Raw genomic sequence first — 23362 nt, 5'->3', positions numbered from 1 at the left:
CTGCTCTGAGTATCCATCTACATGTAACCTTTTCCATCTGGCCATTTTTATAACTTTGAGTTATGCATGTCCATTGGAAGTTCATTTCCTATAGTAACTCCCAGAATAGAGATTTGAGATGCTACTGAGCTGTCCCAGAAAGGATATGGCTGAGGAATTTGTTCTAGTAGTCATGAGTGGTGGACATGTTCTTCAAAAGGAAAGTCTTCCAAAAGCCCTGTTCTTGGGGAGACAGTCATAGGTATTGCCAGCATCTGCTAGGAGTCCACACTCACCCCATCTTTCTATCTGCACCTTTCTATGATCTCTCATGCCTGAGCCCACTGACTTCCACTACTTGCATCCTGAAGACAAACCCTCTGAGGACAGACTGATATAAAAATCCCAGAGGGCAGATCTGGGCAGAGAATGGGCCCTAGGTTACACAGTCAGGGGCTATGGGCACTGTTGTTTACTTTTTGGCCTGTTTGTTTGTTTGTTTACTCTTACCTCTCCTGTGGGGGAAGAGTCGCTAACAAAAGGTCAGATTTCAAAACCTGGTATCCTGAGGCTTGGGATGCCTGGGCACACTGATCTATCTTTGCCTTTTTCCAGGAAGACACAGCACAGCTCCCTTGACCAGAGCTCTCCACCCCAGAGTGGGGTGTCAGCCTCCTACAACCACCCCGTCTTGGGAATGTACGACGCCAAAGATGACTTTCCTCTTAGGAAAACAGGTTAGTGTGCATTCTGCTCCCTGAATGCCTCTATCTTGACAGCAGCCCTAGTGAGCTCTGGTGAGCCACAGGCAGTGCTTTGGCATTTTGTTTAGGATAGTTTAAGAGACTGGCTTTTGCATTCAGACATCCTTTCAATAGTGACCTAAACTCTGTGTGGTTTATCCCAAAAGGAATGGGTCTCATGCATGTACTCCTGTATTATAGAACTTGGCCTCATCCCCACAGTACCTTGATTCATCCCCTCTTGGGAGTATGCTCTGCTCTACAGTCCAGAACAGTAGGTTAGTTCTAGGACTAGTGACAGCTTCTGCAAATGTACTGGCCAAGGTCAGAGAGTATGTAAGGATTCTGCATGGCCTTTGGGTGATACCCAGCAGGGATAATTAAGGCACACAGAGTGAAGGCAGGTCCCATGAAAAAGGTGTGGGGATATCCCTCCTGGTCCACAGGTTTGTATATCAGCTCTCTTATGGACAAAGGGTATAAAGGGGACTAGACTGTTATCAAAGGAAGAGGAATATGCTAGAACACAAGACAAGCCAGTATTTATAGTCTTGCTTTCTTGGGTGATAGTTGTAGAGGATGGTGCCTTAGAAAAGGGCTAGAATGGCTGTGGACAGTTCATTGGGATGGCAAGAAGGTGGGCTTTTTAGAGGTTATTCCAGAGGTCATGGACCCACATAGCCTCATCCTGTATGGTGAAGATGTGACCCCAGCCTGCAGAGCAGTGCCCAGAGTTCTTCAGAAGTGACATCTTAGGGGCACACCTGCTTTTACTAAACAAGTCCATGAAATTCAAAGTTTCTCCTTTAGTTCTAAGCAAGGCTGCCCTAGCCTTCACAGGGCATCACAGAGATAAACAGGCTCACCTTTTATCTCTTCCTAAACTAGGAAGTTTCAGAGGATACTACGCTCAGTTGTGGTTTAGCGTGGCTTTGAGCAAACTGGACCCAGGAGTTAAGAGCCGAATGGAGGGACATTTTAGCTCAGCATAAACAGGGCTTGATTAAACTTGCAGTGTGTGAGGTGGAATGGCCATGTCAGGTTTGTTGCCTCTCAGGTGGGTGGGATCTTCCGTAGAAGGATAAAGATGTGGCCTAAATGCAGAGTAGTCAGCTCTCACCAAAGGATAGATACTCTTGAAAAACCCATGGGGTACCTTCCTCCAGAGGTCAACAGGAAGATAGTGTCTGGCCCAGAGCACTGTAACAGCAGGACTGTAAGCAGTCATCCCTCCCCTACAGATAGTGGTGCTAGAGTTCAGTCACCTTCTGTTCCTAGTCTCAGAAGCCTTTGGGTCATGGGTAGCATGCTCCCAGAGAGATAGTCAGAACAGGAGGCAGAATCCCTAACACCATTAGCCACTGCTGCTCACACAGCCATGTGGCCTTCCATGGATGTCCACAGGGCTCTGAGTCTTCTCTACAAGTCTCAACCCACTTCTGTTGGTTCTTGTGCATTTCTCTGGGGAATGTTGGAAGCCAAGACACTGGTACAGCCCACCTGCAGACCCCACTCCCTGAGAATAGAGGAACAAATGTTTCTCTTACTCTGGAGAGGCTTCAGAAGACCTTAATTAAGGTTTGGTTACATCCCAAGTTTTTAAGAGGCACCACCAGTACATGAGTGATATTAATAATAAGGATTCAGAGAAAGCATTTAATTTCCTGCAGTATTCAGGGAATGGCCTGAAGTATACTGGACATGGCTTCTTCCAGCCCTTGATGTTGCCAGTGCTAAGTACACTTCTGAGTATTTCTGATGAAGTGGTGCTATGAAAGACAGTCAGTGATATTCCCTTCATGAGGTACCATGGTCAAGTTACATTGACAGTCTCAAATAACTGTATCTGAATAGTTTCTGGCTCTGACTTTATATTATTCATGTTGATCTTGCAGTTTGTCCATCTCAGTCCTTAAAGGACTTTAATCCTTATTCAAAGTGAAATAAACCCTTAGCAATCTCCTGCTGATTTCTTCTACACTCAAGGCATATTTGCATAGTCCTTGGTGGGTTCCCTGGGGTGGCAGCTCACACCTCTGTGGTGCCTTGTCTTCCTTCTCTCATGAAAATAACATGCAGCATACCTGAGCTTTCTCATGCACAGAGCTCAGCTGCCTTAGTCCTGCCCCAGCTACTTTTTACACTTTCATGGCTTCGGAGATACTCCACTCCGCCCAACTGTTAGATGGTCTGGACTCCTTCCACCTTGTGACTTCCTACCAAGCCTCCCTCTCAGCTCCACTAAGCAAAGGGCCACATGGAAACAACTCAGTTCAGGCCTGCATGCTGCTGAATGTCAAGCTTACAGTTTTCCAAATCCAGGCTCTGGTCTGACCTCTCCTGTCACCCAGCTCTGACTTCCTTTCAAAGGCCTTGGTCCTTTCTGTACTATTGACAGACAGCAATGGTGTCTCGGCTGCAGGATCCCTCTTTTCATACCAAAATTCTGCCTGAGTCCCAGGTGAGGTAGGGCCTGGTCCCTTCCCACTGCTTCAGGCCACCCTAAAAAAGTACCCTCAGGGCTGGACTGAGTGGTGAAGACAGAGCACTGGCTGATCTTCCAGGTTCAATTCCCAGCAGCCATATGGCAGTTCGCAAGCATCTGTAACTCCTGTATCATGGAATCCAATGCCCTCTTCTCACTGTTTGCATGTAGCACACCAACATATATGCAGGAAAAACACCCATACACATAATAACTTAAAATAGAGACGCAATAACTTTTTAAGTTATTCTCACTGGGTTTCTATGGCCTTTTAAAAACACTAACTGCTTTTTTTTTTCCCCAACACTCTCACAAAAGCTGAGGAGTTGATTGGCTCACTGATCCTTACCCTCATTGTCAGGAGCCTTCTTCATAAAGGTTTTGCTTGTCCTGGTCTATTTTCTGTTGCAATCACAAAATCCCCAAGCCCAAAAAATGTATGGGAAATAAATAGTTTAGCTGGCTCTTGGTTCTGTAAACCAGGAAATTTAAGAACACAGGTCCTAGTATTCACTGAGCACTAGACTAGTAAGGTAACAGGCCTTTAAAAGTTTGGGTTTCTTTCTCTTCTTGGGAATCCATCAGACCCTGCCTTTACATCTCTGGGAAGCTGTTTAGGAGATCTGCTTAGTCCCACTCTGCCCGAGAATCCTAATGCTGCCTCATCTTTTTTCCAAAAGAAGATTCAGATTTGCCTACATGTCCCAGGCCAGAACAGAAGTTTGCCCAAGGTCGCCTCCTCAGAACCCTAGCCTGTCTGAGTCTTGATTCGTGGGGGGAATGAGAGTAATGCCACATGGAGGTAGGGAACTTCTCCCAGGATTCAGAGAGACCAAGGTGACATTTCACTGCCCTACAAATGAACATGTTGCCCAAGCTTGAAAGGACAGGGGGCTCTGGCATGTTGGCTCTTAACTCTCCCAGGTTGTCCTATGTCTGAGAGCTGATGGCTGCAGAGACTGTTCCTGCCCTTTCCCAACCCATGCTAGACTGTGAAGCTCGTGGCTTGTGCCACCCCAGGAGTAGGGATGAAGTGGGTCTGCAATTTCCTGAAGAGGATGGAAGTCTGTCATGGCCTCACAGTTGCAGATTCTTACATGAATCTGTCTGCACAGGAGAGCTGCTTACAGAAGCCAAACCAAGTCCCAGCCTCGGCTGTGCCCTTAGTGTCAGCAAAGAAGGTCAGGGTCTGAGCTGTGCCTCAGTGCAGAGAAGCAGCCTAGCCAATCCTTCACCCTGATTTTTGGAGTATCAGTTGCCCTTCACAGAGGCTGCTGGGGTCTGAAACTGTTGTCTGCTTCAGGATTGTGAGATGCAGGTATTTCCAGGTGAACAAGCAGGCCAGTAAATTAGAAGCTGTGATGATGTCACAAGTGACAGCCTTGAAAGCTCTCCTCGGGTTTCAAGGCAGCACTACTCTAAAGTTACAGATGAATTGTTTAGGAGACCATTATTTAAGAGGCATCCTCACTGAGTGACTGTCAGGCTTCAGTAGGTTCTTGCTATGCCCAGTAAGTCAGTGACAATATGGTAATGTCCTCAGGGTAGAATGGAAGCACACCTATTGCCCTGGCAGCCACCCACTGCATCCACTAATGGGGCTAACAGGAGCTTGTACCCACTGACAGAGGAGCCCTGCCTTGCAGTCCATACTTAAGTGGAGATTTACCAGCTGTGCATATTTTAAACCACCAGTGTGATGCCCTTGACCCCAGCTGTGTCTGCCTGGCTATAACAACATCTCCTTCCATACAGCTTCTGAACCTAACCTGAAATTACGCTCAAGGCTTAAGCAGAAAGTAGCTGAGAGACGGAGCAGCCCCCTGTTGCGCAGGAAAGATGGCCCTGTGGCCACTGCTCTAAAAAAGCGACCCCTGGATGTTACAGGTATGTCAGGGAGCAGGTAAGCCTCTGACCCTAACACACACCCTGCACTCTGACACCTCTAACAATGTGTCTCAGCTCAACCCAATTCCCTATGCTGTCCTGCTGAGTGGTGACGCACATGCCAGGTCCAACCACTTAGAAATGTGGGGCTTGAGTGGCTGGCTAGGTCCTATTTCATGACTCAGTTCCCTCAGAGGACTGCCATTGGGCCCAAGTGAGAGAGCTATCTACCTGGCATTCAGAGATTTTCTGAAGGTAGGTTGAAAACAGCTCCTCCCTTTAGTGATGATGGCATGTTTCTGCCTACTTTCTGCTGCCCACAGGCATAGTGAGGCCTTTGAGCTTCCATATTGTTCCCCACTGATGTCGCTGGCTGATCAGAGGAAGGGCAGCTAGTTCCACTTCAGTGACCATACTGATCCTGGTCCCACCTGCCCTTCTCACCAGGGGACGCTCCTCCCAGCTCCTCCCTCGTAGGTTAAGTGTTCCCCTCAGCCAGGGCTCACACCAGCACCTAGAATCCATCCTACCATCTAGGAAAAAGGAAGCTGTTCAGAGCTGGCCTGAAGAGAGTTCCCTAGCCTTGAGCATGCTGTTGGAAGGTCACAGTTCTGGTTGTTGGTCTGTAAGTGGCACCTGTCTAGTTGGTCCAGTCTGTTTCAGTGACTGTGCAGATGTTCCAGGGGAAAACAAAAGGGCTCCTGTGCCCAAGTCCTTCAGAGCAAGTACCCAAGTCTCATATACCTGCCCTCAGGACAGAGGGCTCTGTGGCCTTCTAGGCACAGGGCCAGTGAGTCCTCACTCAAGGACTGGCTTGTAGATCTTGGATCTGTGCAAAGAAGATCCTGACACTTGTGTAGCTTATCACAGCCTTCCTTTTCATGCAGTTGTCTCCTGCTTACTCTATTAGAGACACCTTACCTAAAAACACAAAGAAGCATTGGTACCCTTAGAACTCATGTTTATCATGGTTGTAATCTGTCCTCTGCTTGTACTATTAGAAACATCTAGGGAAACCCAAGAAGCATTACAATCCATACTCACTGTCCATCACTGGGAATTTTAGGGGCATATGAGTAGAAGCTGCTCACACTGCTGCGCAGCCTGGCTGCCTGTAGCAGTACCTGGTGTGAGCCACTCCTTGCATGTACCTAGGTTATGCACTCTCACTGGCAAGATCATTCAAGAGACAGAGTCTCTGTCAGGCTCCTCTGAGTGCCACACACCCCCAATGACTGCTGCTTCTTCATGCCCATTGAGAGTCATGTGAGAAGAAGGTGCCTGCCCTCTGCTTTCTGAGTAAAGCATGACCCAAGGGAGGTGACCTGAGGGGCCAGCATGGCAGTGCGGGTCAGGTGCGGGTCAGGTCTGACTGTTAGGTGGGAGTCTTCATGAAAGCCTTGGGCAGGCTTGAAGTGTATTATAATCACTTGTATGCTCTGTAAACTTGTGGAGAAGGTGGCCTCGGAGCTACAGCTTGATAGATAAGTGAAATTGGGAGCCAGGCTGTGCTACTTAGGTCACTATAACCACCTGGGCACTTGTGACAGGATGGCGCTTCAGATAGAGCTGTTTTCAGGCAACAGAGAGAAAGGGACTCTAGTTAGGGTTGCTCCAAGAAGAGCAAGGGAGCAGCAAAGATCCTTGAGCAGAAGAGGCCTGCACCCTGCATGGAGGGCCAGGGGCCACGGCAGGTTAGCATACCACTCTTCCCAGCTGGAATGAAGTTCATGCTGGCTGAAGAGCATGAAGAGGAACCTGTGCCACATGGAGTCAAGGTTCACACTCAGTCTGCTTCCTGTCATCCTTACCAGTATGTGATGTGTTCACACCACAGTTGAGGATGGGCCTCTTACTGTACAACCGCCTATCTTCCTCAGGCGCATGCCTTTAACCCTAGCACTCGGGAGGCAGAGGCAGGAGGATTTCTGAGTTCAAGGCCATCCTGGTCTACAGAGTTCCAGGACAGCCAGGGCTACACAGAGAAACCCTGTCTCAAAAAAACCAAACCAAACAAAACAAAAAACAAACAAAAAAACCAAAATAACTGTTGCAGGTACTTTCTGACATCCTCTTTTGCTAATGCAAATAACAGAAGGCCATGATTGTGTGCATTTCCATAGACCAGATTCCTAGAAACAGAATGAATCTAAAATATAGTTTGTTTAAAGTGAAAACCTATAACTCATAGCCCCATTTCTCTTGCCGCACAGTGCAGCATGTAGGTAAGAGTGTTTATCTGCATACTTACCAGGAGTTTGTGTCTAAGGAGGACTTGCTTGCTTCTGCTGTGCAAAGACAGGCTGCAGCAGCAGAGAGCGTAGTCCAAGGTAGGACATGGTAGCTGCTGTTGGCAGTGTGACTTCAAGAGCAGAGCGTGGACTCTGAGCAAAGTGCATGTGTACAAGAAGTATAATGGAAATGCCTCTTCACTCCAGTAGGATCTGGAGCTCCCCGCTGGCAAAATTCAGCGAAATGCAATTTCACCTGTGTAGTAACCTAGTTGGCATTTGGAAGAGAGGGATGGATCCTGTGCTCATGGTCAGTGTCTGGCAGGGTATGTGCAAGCATTGGATACAGGCTTCTAGAGTGGAGAGGTAGGGTGTAGGCAGCTACTAGAGAATGAGAAGTGGCCTCGGGGGACTGGTGAGTGACGCAGTCCACAGAGGACCAAGCCTTCTTCATCTGCCAGGATAGATGTCAGGTTGTCTTTGCCTTGGCGTTCTTCTGTGCAGGGCAGGCAATGCCCTGGGCACAGCTTCCTGGTCAGTGAGTGCTGTGAAATGATGCCTCATCACAACTCAGAGGCAAGCCCTGCGCTCTCTGAAGCGCTGCAAGCTTGTTTGCTCCAGTCCTCCATCCTCCCATCCTCTGTCTTGCAGGGCTATACTTACAGACAATGTTCTGAATCAGCTCTGCAGCTGAGGAGCCCTGTTAGCTGGGTGCATGAGTGGCTTTGCTCTGTTAAGCAAGGGTGTCCTTGAACCCCTTCAGTGGCCCACTGTGTCCAGGGTTAGGGCTAGAGTTTTATCTCAGAGTGCTGTTGCTACTACCTGGACTATTTCAGAAAGTAGTTAATGTGTGTGTTTGTGAAGTGTTAACCAGGTAATGCCATTGTCAAAACGCTCCTGAGCCAGACTTCAAAAGCTCAGCATCTGCCCCTGAACGTAGAGAGGTGCCACCCAGGCTGTGTGATAGGAGATAGCTGCCGCCAGCCCATGGGTGTAAGGAACTGTGTGCCCAGCCCACTAATCAGGGTCAAGCCCAACACATTCAAATGTTAATATTTCAAATCACATTTGTAAGCTGCAGAAGCCACTGCCTGTTTCCTGAATGCTAGTTAGCTCATAGTAAAGTAAGTGGGTTGCATGTAAACTGAGCAGTTACCATAGGTTGCTTTAGTTCAAACTTGTTTTTACAGACACAATGAATTTGACCTTTCGAAGTTAAAAAAAAAAAAAACCAACAAAAAATCCACTGCACCTTTGTATTCACTTGTCTTTTGTTCAAATATAAATAAGTGTTTAAGAGCTTCTGATATTTCAAACTATCTTGAAATGGAAAAGAACTGTGAACAGGTAACATGCACACCCTGAAAGGATCAACCGTGCATCCACAGAGCTTCATCATTAGGAGGCTCATGGGAGGTCAGCAGCAAAGCTGAGACTGAAGGCATGGTGTTACCATCCCTGCATTGAAACACTGGTATCAAGCTAGCAGGCAAAAACCCCGGGAGGCAGTAGGGCTCTCTGTGTCTACCCAATGCCCATCCTCAACTGCTCTCTCTCATCTACAGACTCTGCATGCAGCAGCGCCCCTGGCTCCGGTCCCAGCTCTCCAAATAGCAGCTCTGGCAACGTCAGCACTGAGAATGGCATCACACCCACCGTGCCCAGCGCTCCAGCTGAGGTAGGTCAGCACAGACTCTTATAGGCCAAGCACCCCACATACCTGCCTTGTGCCTGACAGTCCAGTGAAGACCAAAACATAGGAGTACTCTGGGAAGGGCCTTCCACGTGTCATTCCCTATTGTCCTCATCATGGTCCTCTGAAACATGAGGACCTCAGATCCCATAATATTTGGGAGCTTTCAACCTGCCTTTTTCTTGCTCTTTCTCCAAGTGTGTCACAGAAGCAGATATCATCATACACACTGTGCGTTAAGGCACATGGGGCAAGCAACAGGCATGTGAGAGCGGTTGTGTAGTGAAAAGGACATTTGAGAGATACACAGATTATAACAGCCAAGAATCAAGGGTTAGGGAAGTGAATGTTACTGGTGGACACTAATGTGGGAGAAAGGAGCGGAAAAGAGAAGACAGGTCCAACATGACTCCAGAACAGTACGTCCCATCACACTCACTACATACTTCCCCTCACTCCACAAGCATCCCTGAGCAACATGCCTGGCCCAGGATGCAGCAGCAGCAGCAGAGGAGGCTGCTCTCCAATTTCCCCTGTAGATAGGGAAGATGAGCTCTGACCAGGCTGTGAAGGAAACACAGGAGAACTCAGACTGCCCCAATGGTGTTGCTGCTACCAGCCAGGATGTGGCACAACACCCAGAAACAGCTCCTTGGATTGAGGCAGTATTGTTATCTGCTGTGTGTGAGCGCAGTGAGCAGGAAACTTCTTGGGAGCTGCTGTCTCTCAGCTTTCAGGAACCTGATTAGTAATATACTGACTGAGTTCCTTCTTTAGCATTGAGAAATAAGTCTTGCCCTTCCAAAGAGCTGATAGGCTCAGGTGGAGATACACAGGCACAGTGCTTTCTTCCTGTCAGGTTTCTAACCCCTTTATGTCTGGAAAGTTAGAAATGAGAGTCACTGCAAGAAGTGACGTTCACTCCATTGTGCTTTGTTCCTTTTACTTTATACTTACATTTTTCTCATCATTGGTGTTCTTTAACCTTCCAGCCTAGCACTTTCTTCGGTTGTTGCAAGTTTTAACAGTCCTTCTGCAGGACTAAGCTTTTACAGCTGAAACCTACCTGTAATTAGCCTCAGAGTACAACCAGAGAGCTGTTTCCTGCCCTGGGATGTTAACTGTGCTTCCCTCTTGTTGGTCGTGGGCCCAGATACCTATGTGATGTGGGCATTTAGATGTATAACAGCTCCTCATTTGGGTGGAGCATCACTGTTGTGGTTCTAAGTTGTGTGTTCATCTTTATAAAGCCCAAAAATGCAAATTGAACTGCCACAAATCAATAAAGCATCCAGAGTGTCCCCAAGATCAGTAAGGTTACTGGCATTTCTCAGACAATCATTGTCACAGGCAGAACTGATGTTTGAGTACTGGGTCACATGTGGACATACCTTTTGAATTTCACATTCTAGAATTGGATGAACTTGTGCCTGAGGGCTGCTCTTGTGTTAGCTATTCATGGTAGGGTCCCTGGGGAACCCCAGCAGTGTCCCAAAAGCCTCTCTGAAGTGCTGGTAGCTAACACACCTCTTATTACAAACTGCACATGCTCACACTCCTGCAGAGTATGCAATGTCTGACCACTGGTCCAGGTTCACTGAGGAGCCCCAACACTTCCAGGAAGCTCCTACACTAATTTTATACCAAGCTGTAACCTAATCCTAACCCTAGCTCTGCCATCAATAGTAACCCTAAGCCTACTACCTCTGCTCCAACCCCAAGAAGAACACTAACTCTAATGACAAACCTACCCTAAATGTAGCTCTAGCTCTAACACTGACCTTAGAAATAACGCCAGTAATGACAGAATGATAACCACTAATAAACAGAAATAACAGCTAGCATGATTATCAGGGCAGTTCCTGACCTCTGTGTGTTGATACGTACAAGTCCCTGTGTTCTTTTAACTATGACTTGCAGCAAGGTAGAAGCCATATATTGCTGCTGCCATCAGACTGCTTAAATGACCCTGTGGCTGACTTCATGTGCTTGGGAGCCATTTCCTTAGGGCTGTTTCTTCCCACTGCATTCAGAGTGGAGCCTCACAGTCAAGAGCAACACAGCCTTTAAGGCTTCCAAACACAGACTGTGAAATCAGTCTGCAGAAAAGGACAGCAGTTTATAATCCCATGACCACTTGGTTCAGCTTTTCTGAGCTTTTACAAAATCTGTCAGTTTGATGACTTGGTAAATATGTTTTTCAGTCACTGATAAAAGTTGAGCATTTTTTCATTTCCCTTAAAATGGGTGCTTTTGTCATTGCCTTTATTGAGTTCTGCTCTCATTTTAATTGGTCTATGATTGACAAGTTCTTTATATTCCAGTCTTTGTTTTTCCTGTGCATTGCAGATTCCTGTCATCATCTACCTTTATAAGAACAGGGTTTTTCCTCCTCACCATTAACTTTCTCCTTGCTTTCTGCTTTGATGTCATTCTTGGAAAAATTCTAACTACAAAAATATTTTCAGATGCGTTGTTCTAAATATCCTACCCATAGCTTTATGGTAAGTAGGCAGATTGAATAAAAACAAACAAGGTAGCAGGAGCCCATTAGGAGGGGAAAACTCAGGAATGGGAGCCCTGATTCAGTACTGGTGGCATGCTGTGGTCTTCCCTGCGCTGGAGGCCACAGTCTGCACAGTTTGTTTTGCACCAGGCAACCACACATCAGCACCTCATGCTGTAAGTGCGCTTGCAGCCCTGGGTATGCTGCTTGTATTGGAATGTTTGTAGTCGATTCTGACGGTCACAGTGTCTTCTGTCTACAGACGAGCTTGGCACACAGACTTGTGACCCGAGAAGGCTCAGTCGCCCCACTTCCTCTCTACACGTCACCATCCTTACCCAACATCACCTTGGGACTTCCTGCCACTGGCCCTGCTGCTGTAAGTTGGCCTCTGTGGGTCTGTGTGGCACGGGGTGGTTGTCTACTCCAGTTCCCACAGCCTGAGTTTACTGGTTCTGCCTTTCAGGGTGCGGCAGGCCAGCAGGATGCTGAGAGGCTTGCTCTCCCAGCTCTCCAGCAGCGGATCTTGTTCCCTGGGACCCACCTCACCCCGTACCTGAGCACCTCGCCCCTGGAGCGGGACGGTGCAGCAGCTCACAACCCCCTCCTGCAGCACATGGTCCTGCTGGAGCAGCCACCCACCCAGACACCCCTTGTCACAGGTAAGAACCACAACGAGATCTCTGTGGCGTTCGCAGTTTCCTTGGCCTCCTGTAACTTTTAATGAAGGCTGGAAAGAACAACTGAGCCCATACAACAGTAGAAACTCTATGGCTCTCTGTAATGTGATAGCTACCTTAGCTGTGGCAAAAAACTGTGTCCTGCTTAGAAAGATGACCAAGGAGTACCAGTCAGTGCCAGTGGCCCTCTGTTTAGCCTCCTGCTTTCCCACTGATAGGTTTCCCTACAGCTCGATGAAGCAAGTGCATGAAGTGCAGAAGTGACCGTTGATTTCTCAGCTTGAGGGTGATTGCAATTAGAAAAATACAAGTTCGAGACAAAGTAAACTCGTGACATTTACCCAGTTACCACACTTTGGAGGGACTGTTTCAGAAATGATGGCATGTGGAATGTTTCTCATGAGACACAGAACCCTCCCTATTGGTGACTTGGCCCAGCTCTCTACACCATCCTTAGGTCAGTGGGTGACTTCTTCACACCTGTTGCTTCACTCAGAATCGCAGCCAGAGCAATCCTAGAACTGGCGTTGTCCATGTTCCAGTGTTCCCCTAGGCCAGCCTCTGGTTGGTGTGTTAGAGTTCCCACCTACTGGGGTGAGTTGGTCTGTAGGGCTTGGTATTGGTTTCCTGTCTTGTGCTTTTTGTCCCTAGTATGCCCTTGGCTCTCCCAAGTCAGTGATCTGGACAGGAACAGCACTTGGTCTGCTGGGACACCCTCCTCCAGCTCTGGAGAGCAGTGTCTCAGTGACCATGGACCGCTCCCTACACTCAGGCCCCTTCCTGTCTGTTCTCTTGGAAGCCAGGGACCATGGGCTTCATCTTTTCATCTGTGAATGAGATGCTAGCACAGAGTGACAAAGTGAAAAGACTCAGTTCCCGTAGGCAGCATCTGACACCCAGCAGCCCGGTCGGTGCTGATCTCCTGGTTGAGGTTTTCCTTTGGGGTTAGCTGGGTTTTGGTTTTGGTTTGTCTCTTTATTGTATTTATTTAATCCTCTGTTGCTGTTTTGATATTAAATCTTGCTGGCCTCAAACTCTGACTCTCCTGCCTCAGTCTCCTAAGTGCTAGGATGTCAGGACTGTGTTTGTGACTCTCCCCCAGCACTCCATCCTGTCTTCCCAGCACCCCTTCTAATGCTGCTCTTGCTGGGAAAGGAGCCTCCTGAACAGGATTTCCTCTGCTCAGCCACAGTGGTCCAGAGAGGCCCACGTTCCCCATTGTCTAGAGTAATACTATGTGTAGAGCCCAGAGCTGTGAACATTCAAGCCAAAGTAGTAGGGTAGCATCCCACTACTTAACATGGCCATGGCTGTCATCTCAGCACGACCTAAACACAACACCACTGACAAATGGGTCAGCTCTTAGCAGAGACCCCAGCCTTGCACCACAGCCCTCCTCCCGGGCAGACTGACCAAGGGAAGTGTGTGAAGCACACATTCTTCTCTGAGTCCTTCCACTTCTCTGAACTGTCTGTCTGTCCTGCAGCCACTGCTGCCCTGCACCATCTGCATGCTGTGCTGTCACTGCACTGGCCTGCTCTCTCTGCAACCCCGCTGTCATGCCTCTAGGGAAGATCTGATTCCTTCCCTGTGCAGCCCTCCTTTCCTCTCCCAGTGCCACTGTGTATTTGATACAAAATCTCCTGTGGTAGAATCCACTGAAAGTCAAGGTCTTGACAGTGCCTGGGTGTCAGTTTGCCCTGAGTTTCGGCCCTGAGTCAGCCACAAACTGTTCTTCTTTCTGGTATTTTGGGGATGTGCATGAGCTAGAAGAGCCATCCTCTGGAAGTGTCTATTGGAGGTGTGGCAAGCTGATGCTAGGCTGTTGCCATACTTTCTGGAGTGCTCCTTGGTGAGCTCCTAGAGAAACTGCATCAATGGGATCTCCAGGTAACTTTACTTTCTCTGCCCTGCTAAAGCCCAAGCTCCAGGCTTACAGCCTCTAGCTGGAATCGAGCCTGTTTGCAGACGTGTCATAGGTGCCTGGGCTGGCAGGCATGTTATTTTCTCCACTGGTTACTCAACAGCATCTCTCCCCTCTCTTCTTCCTTTTCCCCTCTGCTGTTTTTTTTTTCCTCCATATTATCTTCAGACTGGTATCTTTCAGGCCTGGGGGCGCTGCCCCTCCACTCACAGTCCCTGGTTGGTGCGGACAGGGTGTCCCCATCCATTCACAAGCTGCGGCAGCACCGCCCTCTGGGGCGCACGCAGTCAGCACCCCTGCCGCAGAACGCACAGGCCCTGCAGCACCTGGTGATCCAGCAGCAGCACCAGCAGTTCCTGGAGAAGCACAAGCAACAGTTCCAGCAGCAGCAGCTGCACCTCAGCAAGGTGGGTCTGTCCTGTTGCCTTCTAGAGCTAGTCACCTGCAGCCAGATGGTGTGCTCCTTGCTGTCCTCCCTCAGCCCCTTCTGACCATAAGTGGCCAAAATGGGGAAGGGAGAAAACAGAGCACATGCTCTGGTGCATGGTGGGGAGCCTAGGGAGGTGTGCTGTTGTGTGGAGCCTTCCTCACAGCCCATCTGCACCTGTAAGCAGTGGGCCGCATCCTTGCAAGAGGCCTCTGCATCCTTGTGTGAGAATCCACATAGCCAGTTCTTTTAGGGACTTTCTTAAGTCATTTGCCAAGTAGATCTTTAAGCAGACTCTCACCAAAGGCCTACAACTTCACAGTGGCATCAAGTCCCTGAAGCATATTTTTCAAGTCACCTGGCACCTGTAACTGTTTAAATGTGGGAGTTATACCATCAAAAGCAGCTTGGAAGCAGGCCAGCCTGGAGAGGTCTGTGTACTGTCAGATTGTCAGAGTCTCTCAGCCCCATCTACAGGAAAAGTTAGTACTGTGCTGCTGGCGAGCAGGGACAGAGTTTAGTGTGTCCCCTTCAGGTTTGTGAGTCAGATACCTTCCATATCAGCTCAGTGACAGTTCTGCAAACAGCCCAACAGCTTTTCTCCAAGAGAAATGGAAATGTCTCACAGAAACCTGTCCACAATCCTCTTCTGTACTGCTCATAGCAGCCAACCTGTGGATGGAGCATCTCCAGGGTTTATCCTGTGGTGACAGGTGACAGAACACACCCACCGTTGTCATGGGGTCATGCAGCATATAGAGGCTCCAAAAACATGGCTGTCAGGGAAGTAAGACAATCACGATCACCTCCTGCTATGTTTCACTCACAGGAAGTGACCAGCATAGGCCTTGGAGCAGGGCTTCTCAACCTTCCTGATGCTGTGACCCTCTAATACAGCTCCTTGTGTTACAGTGACACCCAACCATAACTGTCACGTTGCTACTCTTACAAATCTTAATGTAAATATATGATACACAGGATATGTAATATTCAACCCCTGTGATGAAAGGGTCATTCGATCCTCAAAAGGATGTGGCCCACAGGTTGAGAACCACTGCCTTAGAGACATGAATTAAGTCAGTGATTGTCAAGTGCTGCAACTTGTAGGGAAATGGAAACAGCTGTCTGTGGGTGTAACATTTATGTTTAGGAGCAATGAAAATGTTCCCAAGTTAGGTTATAGAGATGGTTATGCAGGTCTGTAAACTACTGAACTGTTCAGTTTAAAGATGTGAATTTTAGGGCTTATGGGTTTAATTTATTCTCCCTACCTGGGATGGGATACAATCCAGGACACTCAGTCGGTTCCTGAAACTGGCAGGGAAGCACCCTGTGAACAACAGTCAAGCAGAGAATGAAGGTGGCTCCTCCCTGGCTTAGGAGAGCAGCCCATCCAGCATGTGCATGAGGATGGGTGCCTGTCCTAGGCGGGAGAGAGTGGCTTCATGATGCTGAGCAGAACAGTGTGCAGCTGAAAACTCGGGACTTATCTATTTCTAGAACTTTCTATTTAATATTTTTAGATGTTGATTAACCACAGGACACTAAAAGTGAGAAAAGACTGAGATGAAGGCATGCCATCACTGGTCCTTTGCTTTCTGTGGCTTCCCTATGGAGGTGGAAAGGATCAGGGATGAGAGACTGTCATGGAAGTTGAGTGCATGCTCAGAGTGGCACTGTTTCCAATCCAAAGGGGCCTGCTGAGCCCCACAGTGAGTCAGTGTCTCCCGTCCACATCCATCCCCACCTTAATCTCTGCTGCAAGCTGAGAGGGCCAGGATCAAGTTGGTTTCCCAAGGAAGTTGCTGCAGACCACATACCCAGCGCAGGCTCAGCCAGGCCTCTCCTGCCTGTCATGCACAGTGATATCAGTCCCTCAGCCCACATCCCTCATGCCCAACGTTCTGAGCATCTTAGAAATTGGGGGCTCCAGACATCCCATCATTTACACAGAAAGGCATTTGCTGGGGGCGAGACAGGTTCCTGCCAAGTGTCTGTACTCCCAGGTGTCAAAGCACTTTCATATCCATCCCTCTAATGCCAGCCTAGGCTTATTAATTTCACTGTGTCACTACCTGAGTGGTGTGGTAGGAGGTTTGAAGACAGGAAACACCCATTCTCATGTGGCACATTCTTGAAGATGACTTTAGAAGCTGGGTAATCTCACTGGGGTTTGTTAACGTGATTGATTTGTGATAGCAAATGACAGTTGATTGAAACGTTTATACAATGTTTTCCTGGGAAGACAGTGATGTTCTCTGTGCTGCCTGGCACCAGTGTTCCTGCCCTGCTCTGTGAGAGACTCACACCTGAGGGCCATCCACTTCCTGCTTGACCCAGTGGGGACCACGGCTGGGCTCCCTACCCACTGTGCATTCAGCCTCGATCTTAAAGTGCCAATGCTCCAAAGATGTGACAGAAGTTAATTACTCATCCTAGCAGTGTGTTTTCAGCAGTCATTTGTGACTGTTGCCATTTTTCCAAGGGACAAAACAGGGCTTCTGAACTGGCTCTCCTCTGGGTTTCTTGGGATTGGAATGGTAGCCAGTGTACCCAACTGAGTGTCAGCTCCTGACATGAGTGCTGTGTCCACATTAATGTACTTCATAAAAGCATGCTAGGGGAGAAATCGCCCAGGGAAAGAAGGCTACTGAGGGCAGCAGTGTAGTGCCCATCCTGACAGGGAAGCACCCTTTTTTACTTCTACCTCCAGACCCACCTCACCACAGCCTTGTTTTGAAAAGTCAGAAATTATACCCAGAACATCTTCCCCATAGCTGAAAGCAGTTCTTGCAGCAGTGGTGGGTCTACGAGATCACTTGCTCTTTGTGGAGGCCAAGCGTTGGCCTCACAGAGCCTCACTCTCTTTTATATATGAGAACTTGGACTGCTATGGGTGATTTACTATGAGCATCCAATAGTTTTAAATACCTTGTGCTTGCCAGTGGGGTTCTGGCACTGAACTCTAGTCTGATGTTTTAATCCCGTGTTCTGGATATGGTAGTGTGTGTGTGTGTTCATCCCTTGATAAAACACGGTCCTGATGTCAAGAGGCCTCTGGACAACAGGAACTGACATGTTGGCAAGCTTCTGCTTGCCTCCCTACTGGCCTCTCTTGTTATATTGCCTGAGGCCAGGTTTGCTTCCCTAAGCCAGCTCTGCTTGAAAATCCCATCTCTGTGGCCACAAAGAAGCAAAGATAAGTTCAAAGGCGACAGAGACTCCTGTTTGTGACTATAGCTCATGAAGTCTAGTTGCACCAGCACCTGCGTCAGTACTGAGCAGAGTGGCCCAGCCACTGCAGGCCATGGCCTGTTCTGCATCATTGACAGGGCTCTCAGTGGCCCTTGTTGCCATGGCAGCATCCCTGATAGACATCCTCTAGAGGGAGGCCTAGCCAAGCTGTGGCCCCATGAGAGCCTCCCTGTTCCCTGCTCCCTGCTCCCCATCTGGAGTTTCTGCCTGCCTATATCATGCCAAAGCTGCAGCCCTGCCTGTGTAGCATCAGTGAGCTCTCATACCATCAGCAAACCATACCCAACTTGGAGAGAAAACAGGGAAGCCTGGGCCTCCCCAGCATCAGGCACAGCTAGGCGAAGCCACAACCATGTACTAGTTTGAGCACTCCCTCCCACCCCCCAAACTTCCCCAGAGGTACCCTCCTCAGCCATGGACAGTCTACACTGAAGTGACAGGCCAGCTAACAGGAGCCCAGGGTTCTAAGGGGACATTGCTTTCCCTTACGTGTCACTTTCAGGATTCCTGCCTAGATTAACTAGGCAGACTCCAGCCTTTAGGAAAGTTGAATATTGTCCAGAGGGATACTTTGAACTGTAACCTTAAGAAAAATAGAAGGTACTCAGAGCCATAGGTGGTACAAGGACACTGAAGAGACATGACACCAAACAGAAAACAGGATGTGTTCAAGCCAGAAAGGATCACAGAAGTTGTTAGTGGATACCTGTGGGGCCATAAGATAGATACTGTTGTTGTGAGCATCATGAGGCTCAGCTGTTCACATAAAGGTATTGGGAGGAAAGGCTCCTCTGTCTGTTTCTCCTTTAGCCAAGCTGTAGATGAGAGGTGAATGGCATGCATGCTCTTCTGACATCTTTCTCCAGTGTTGAATAATAAGCATGTTAGGAATGGAGCTTGTCTGCCCACAGCACACTTACACTGCCTCCTCCTCTCAGAAGACACCCTGCATCCTTCCTATGACAGCCTCTACCTGTCATGGCCTACTTTGAACAGTTGCTTTGTTTTCTGAGTGCCACCCTAGCTAGAGTAGGGAGGGACCTGAGTTCAGGTCCATAATGGGCCACTATCCCTGGGCACTTGTAACCTCTTAGAGCTGAGTCACCTTGGGCAGGTCAGCCATACAGTGGTAATACCTTTCTGCCTTTCTTGACCCACTCCTCTGTGTGTGTGTGAGACAGAGAGACAGACAGAGAGAGAGACAGATAAGAGACTGAGACAGACAGAGAGAGACGGGGAAAGACAGAGACAGACAGACAGACAGACAGAGGAAGGGAGGAAGAGAGGGCCTCCGTCGTGCTCTGACTGCTTGAGCACCTATCCTTCTAGGCCCGCCTTTCTACCTCTACTTATGCCTCCTGAAGGTAGCCACCCCTGGTCCTGACCTGCCATTCTCTACCCAGAGTCTAAAGGAAGTTCTTTGAGCCTTCTGCCATGTTCTGAGCCCCGTGGTCTGTCTTCTGCATCCATAGCCCTGTTGCCACCTCTTTTACACCTATGAGCTCCTGGGCAATGATAGCCTGTTCCAGAGGCCCTAGGTTGTTCCCAGCCCCATCTTTCCTCTTGGGTCCTGGCTGTCCCTCTGCTATAACTCCCTAGCAGGTGAAACCAGCTTCCCCAGGGAATTTCCTCTATGTCATCTAAAGATACTCTGTCACTTCCATCCCTGCCATAGCCCTGACCTAAAGGGCCCTGTCTCAGCAAACCTGACATCAGACACCCAGTTCACCTCATTCTGTTACCAGTTAGACTGCCCCTGGTGCTTGCCAGAATGGTGTCAGTTGCCCTTCCCCTACCCAAAATCAGAGTTAGGAGTTTGGGATACCCAGGAATAAGGTGCCATTAGCACATCACAAACCATGAAGGGGAGCAAATACTTAACTGCATTTTTTATGAAGCCTGCCTACCTAGTCTTTGCAATCAGCTGGGGAGAGGCTTGACAGCTCACTAAGGTGTTATGAGCTCAATTCACCTAGCTTTATTGAGGCTGTCTACAGTGTGCAGTGTGCTGATCTACATATGTACAATATGACAACTTCAGCCATGCCGGTTCATATGTCTAGGACTTCACTCAGCCACCCCATTGTATGCATGTTCATACTCAGCATGCTTAAGATACAGGACAAGTGCCACCATCAGCATCCCGTGTCCCACAGAGCTCATCAATCTGGTAAGAAGCAGTGCCCTGTGGTCAGTGTCTCCCTGGCTTCCTCCTCTCTGCTTCGTGTCTTGAGGTTTTAGGAATGAGATCCCCTGAGCAGGTTAGGCTTTCAAAACATAACTGGGGAAATCTAGCCATGTGATAGCTTCATAAAAATTAGCTGGGGAGCTTGGCACCACCAGTACTGTCCCCCACAGACTGATGGTATATCCCAAAGATCCTTTCTATTTGAGACTTCCCTAAGCTTCCAGAGAGGCAGCTTCTGAGAACTTCTTCTGGACCCTCCCAAGTCTGTACTGGGTTCTTGCCACAGTGTCCTCACATCTGCTTCTGTTGCTCTTCTCCAGCCACAGTATGTTCTGCTAGGTGGCGTCTGAGGAGGATGTTACTCACAACATCTGTGGCCTCTCTCGAGCTTACCTTTACTCACCTCTGCACAGTGAGCTGACACTTGCAACCTTAGTTTTCCTACCTGGCACACAGAAACACTGTATGAGCACTGAGTACCTACGTCTGTCTACAGGTCACATTACCTTAGTCCTGAGCATCATTTCCTGTGTGTCTCAGATAATGCTAGGGCCCATGCTGTCTGGGTAAATAGTACTTGCTGGCCCTGGATCATACAAAAGCAGAGGAGCTTCTTCATGACTATCCTGACTTCCTTTGTCTCCTCCGAATTGCAGATAATCTCCAAACCTAGTGAGCCACCTCGGCAGCCTGAGAGCCACCCAGAGGAGACAGAGGAGGAGCTCCGTGAGCACCAGGCCTTGCTGGATGAGCCCTACCTAGATCGGCTGCCTGGGCAGAAGGAGCCCTCCCTGGCTGGTGTACAGGTGAAGCAGGAGCCCATTGAGAGTGAGGAGGAAGAAGCGGAGGCCACGCGAGAGACCGAGCCCAGCCAGCGCCCAGCCACTGAGCAGGAGCTGCTCTTCAGACAGGTGTGGGATGGCCAGCAGGCAGCTGCCCCTCAGCTTCTCCTGGCCTCTGAGTCATACACTCACTGTTTACTGCCTTCATGAGAGGTGGGCTGGCTTTGTTGTACACTCTCAGGTACACGAGGATTGGACACCTGCCCTCGGAAGGTGTGCATGGACTTCTCAGTCATCCAGCCTGCACTTTTCCTCTGGTATAGGAGGCTGTAGCTTGTAACCCCAAAACAAGTGTTGGTGAGATTCAGCATAACCACTAGAACTAGAGCAGAGCAGGGGAGTTGGGTGTTAATCAGAAAGGAGAGGGGTGTGATGGTGCATGACTTTAATCCAGGACTAGAGACGAAGTCAAGCAGATCTCTGTGAGTTCAAGGCTAGCCTGGTCTACAGTGGGTTCCAGGCCCACCAAGGCTACATAGTGAGACCATGTCTCAAAAACAAACAACAAAAAAAGGAGTCAAGGTCTGATGAGACTGGGACCCTGGGTGCTGCTGTTGTAGTAACCATCCTTCCAGTCCAGAGCAGACAGTGAGCTTCAGGGTGCAGTAACAGTAACAGACTGCCAGAGACTGACTGGTAATTTCCAGTGAAAAACTGACACTTGTCTAGAAAGCCCTAGATTAGAAGCCAGGGAACCCCCAGAGAAGCTGCTTTTGTCTCAGGAGAAACAGGTGAGCTAGGGGATCCAGAGTTGTATTCCCAAGAAGCAGTACCTGGGTACTGTTCTAAGGTGTAGGCTCAGAGGTATGTCCTGCTTGCTGGATTCTCCTAGCCACGCCCCTCCTCAGTCCAATGACACTCTAGATTTAGCTTCTGCTTCTCGGTAGCACTTGGTTAGTCCAGAGCATCAGGGTTCCTCCAGCAAGCACCTGTTGACTTTCATTCTCATATGGTTCCTGGAACAGCTGGATAGCAGCCACACCATGAGGATGGCTTAGCTTCTCCTGAATATCTCCATTGGGAATAGGCTTCATATTCTGTCCTCACACATAACCACTGCTCTTTACAGTATAGTAGAATTCACAGAGGGTGACAAATGCCATCAGTCTTGTGAGCCACGCACTTGGAATAGCTTGTGGCCATAACTGTCCACTCCCTCAGGCTAAGAGACTCAAAGGGACATGGGTGTGTTTGTCATGTCTGGAGTAGACCCTCTCAGGAAGCCAATACCTACTTGCCATTGTTGAAACCCAGTATTCTGTTACCATACAGATGTATGGCAGAGTATTTCAGTAGCTGCTTTCGGTACTGATGTCTTATAGACACCAGATGCTCCAAGCATGAGACAGTCCTTAGGAGTCCTAACTTCCTGTGTTCTCTGGAGAACAATCAATAAAGCTCTTTCATGGGGATCACAGGCACAGAACAGTTTGTGGGAATGCACAGAGGGAATATCACTCAGAGCCAGCCTGGGCCCCATGGAGATGCAAGCTGGGGAGGCTCTGAGCCTTCTGCTTCGGCCTGGATGTTCACGGCCCTCCTACTGGATGTGCTCTGCCTCCCTACTGTGTCCTAGTGTCTGCAGTTCCCCTCCTGCCTGCAAAAAGTTCCTCTCCTCTGCTCACAGCTCAGAGTTTGCTGTGTTTCTCAGGGGTGAGCATTTTCCATAAGATCTGTTCACCAAATAGGACTTGGGATGAAGTTTGTGGGTGTGGGCTGGAGTTAGATTGCCTTTTTAATATGTAGCAGTGGCATGGGATAACATGGCTTCCCTTTTCAGCTCTCTCAGGCCCTAGGAAGTGTTCACTACTGCCTCTGGCCAGGCCAATCTTGGAAATCTCCTCTTTGCCTCACTCTTCTGAGCTGGCTTACTTCCCATGAGAACTTACACCTCTGCCAGTCCCCAGATTCCTTATCAGGGTCTACATCCCTATCCCCTGGGTGGTGACCCCATACTTCTCAGACACCTACCCAGATTCTACCTCCCCCACAGTATGTCCTTGCCCTGGGCACCTGAGCTCTTAGTAGCATGTCCCTTCATTTCTCCCATAGTTCTGTCCTTTCTAGCATGAGAATACGAGATGGTGAGAGGCCAGGGTAGGAACACAGTAGATAATATAGAGCTGGCCCTTCTGTGCCTGTCTTTGCTTTTCTGCCAAGTTTGGTCCACAGATTAGTCACCCTTTCATTGCCAGAAGAACCTGTGGAGAGAGGGATGGCAGTGTACACTCACTGTCCCATTCTCACGCTGGCCAGAATGGTTCTCCCAGCCAAGGACCTGACTCCTGACCATTACCAGCCCCTCTACTACTGCTCACCATCTCTTCAGAGAACTCTTACGAAGCCCCACCTGGACCATATCTCCCTGTAGGCCTTTGAGATGGCAATTCCCCTCATCCTTTTACATGGGGCTTGTATGTCAAATGCCTTCTCCTCTATGATCCCACTCAGGTCATGGCACATGGTTAGGAGGCATGCATCCATGGTTAGTTGTCCCATGGCAGAGAGGCCTGTCAGTGGCT

At 48.9% G+C, this 23362-nt stretch overlaps 1 protein-coding gene across 9 annotated transcripts in view; it reads left to right on the top strand.

Annotated features, from left to right (window-relative positions):
* The window catches only part of Hdac4 (histone deacetylase 4), a 242442-nt gene that overhangs the window by 175523 nt on the left and 43557 nt on the right, over positions 1 to 23362 (top strand). For 6 of the 9 annotated variants that reach the window (XM_029480595.1, XM_029480619.1, XM_029480601.1 and 3 more), the window contains 7 exons: positions 595 to 716; positions 4963 to 5094; positions 8891 to 9003; positions 11787 to 11903; positions 11991 to 12186; positions 14297 to 14535; positions 20655 to 20909. In XM_029480595.1, the coding sequence (XP_029336455.1) occupies positions 595 to 716; positions 4963 to 5094; positions 8891 to 9003; positions 11787 to 11903; positions 11991 to 12186; positions 14297 to 14535; positions 20655 to 20909 (1174 nt within the window). The remainder of the gene's footprint in view (positions 1 to 594; positions 717 to 4962; positions 5095 to 8890; positions 9004 to 11786; positions 11904 to 11990; positions 12187 to 14296; positions 14536 to 20654; positions 20910 to 23362) is intronic. The other 3 variants (XM_029480609.1, XM_021173302.2, XM_029480630.1) reach the window with 2 other exon arrangements.

Source organism: Mus caroli, chromosome 1 (assembly GCF_900094665.2).
Source record: "Mus caroli chromosome 1, CAROLI_EIJ_v1.1, whole genome shotgun sequence".
Taxonomy (NCBI): Eukaryota; Metazoa; Chordata; class Mammalia; order Rodentia; family Muridae; genus Mus; species Mus caroli.
The sequence above is the reverse complement of the archived record's forward strand: the minus strand, read 5'-3'. Positions and strand labels throughout refer to the sequence as shown.